Below are 426 nucleotides of genomic sequence, written 5' to 3'. Positions count from 1 at the left end.
CCCCCGCCCCCCTTCCCCCCGCGCCGCCAGCTGCGGCGGCTGCAGCAGCAGCCCCACGCCCACAGCGCCCGGCACGCAGGTGCAGCAGCAGACGCAGCAGAGTCCTGCGAGCAGCAGCAGCAGCAGCAGCAGCGGGAAGCATCGGACCAGACCTCCCCAGCAACGGAGAGCGAAGCGTCAGGGGGGTCAGCTGCGTCCTCTGCATGCGCTGCAGCAGCAGCAGCAGACCCGCCGGCAGCCGCAGACGCAGCAGCAAAGGAAGACCCAGCAACAGCAGCAGCAGCAGCAGCAGCAGGGGAGCCCAAGGCGTCTGAGGAAGGTGCAGCAGCATCTCCTGAAGCAGCAAAAGAGGAAGCCCCAAAGCCTAGACTTGGAAAGCATTACAGGCAGATCACGTGGGCTTGCTGCTGCCTTTGCTGCTGCTGC

At 66.9% G+C, this 426-nt stretch overlaps 1 protein-coding gene across 1 annotated transcript in view; it reads left to right on the top strand.

Moving 5' to 3' along the window:
- Positions 1 to 85: 85 nt before the first annotated feature.
- The window catches only part of ETH_00038115 (poly(a) binding protein, putative), a gene marked incomplete at both ends in the record, with an annotated part of 2,338 nt that continues 1,997 nt past the window's right edge, over positions 86 to 426 (top strand). The window contains one exon of the mRNA XM_013375439.1: positions 86 to 395. Within this exon, the coding sequence (XP_013230893.1) occupies positions 86 to 395 (310 nt within the window). The remainder of the gene's footprint in view (positions 396 to 426) is intronic.

The sequence above is a fragment of the Eimeria tenella genome, genomic scaffold (assembly GCF_000499545.2).
Source record: "Eimeria tenella Houghton genomic scaffold, Eth_scaff2799, whole genome shotgun sequence".
NCBI lineage: Eukaryota > Apicomplexa > Conoidasida > Eucoccidiorida > Eimeriidae > Eimeria > Eimeria tenella.
The sequence above is the reverse complement of the archived record's forward strand: the minus strand, read 5'-3'. Positions and strand labels throughout refer to the sequence as shown.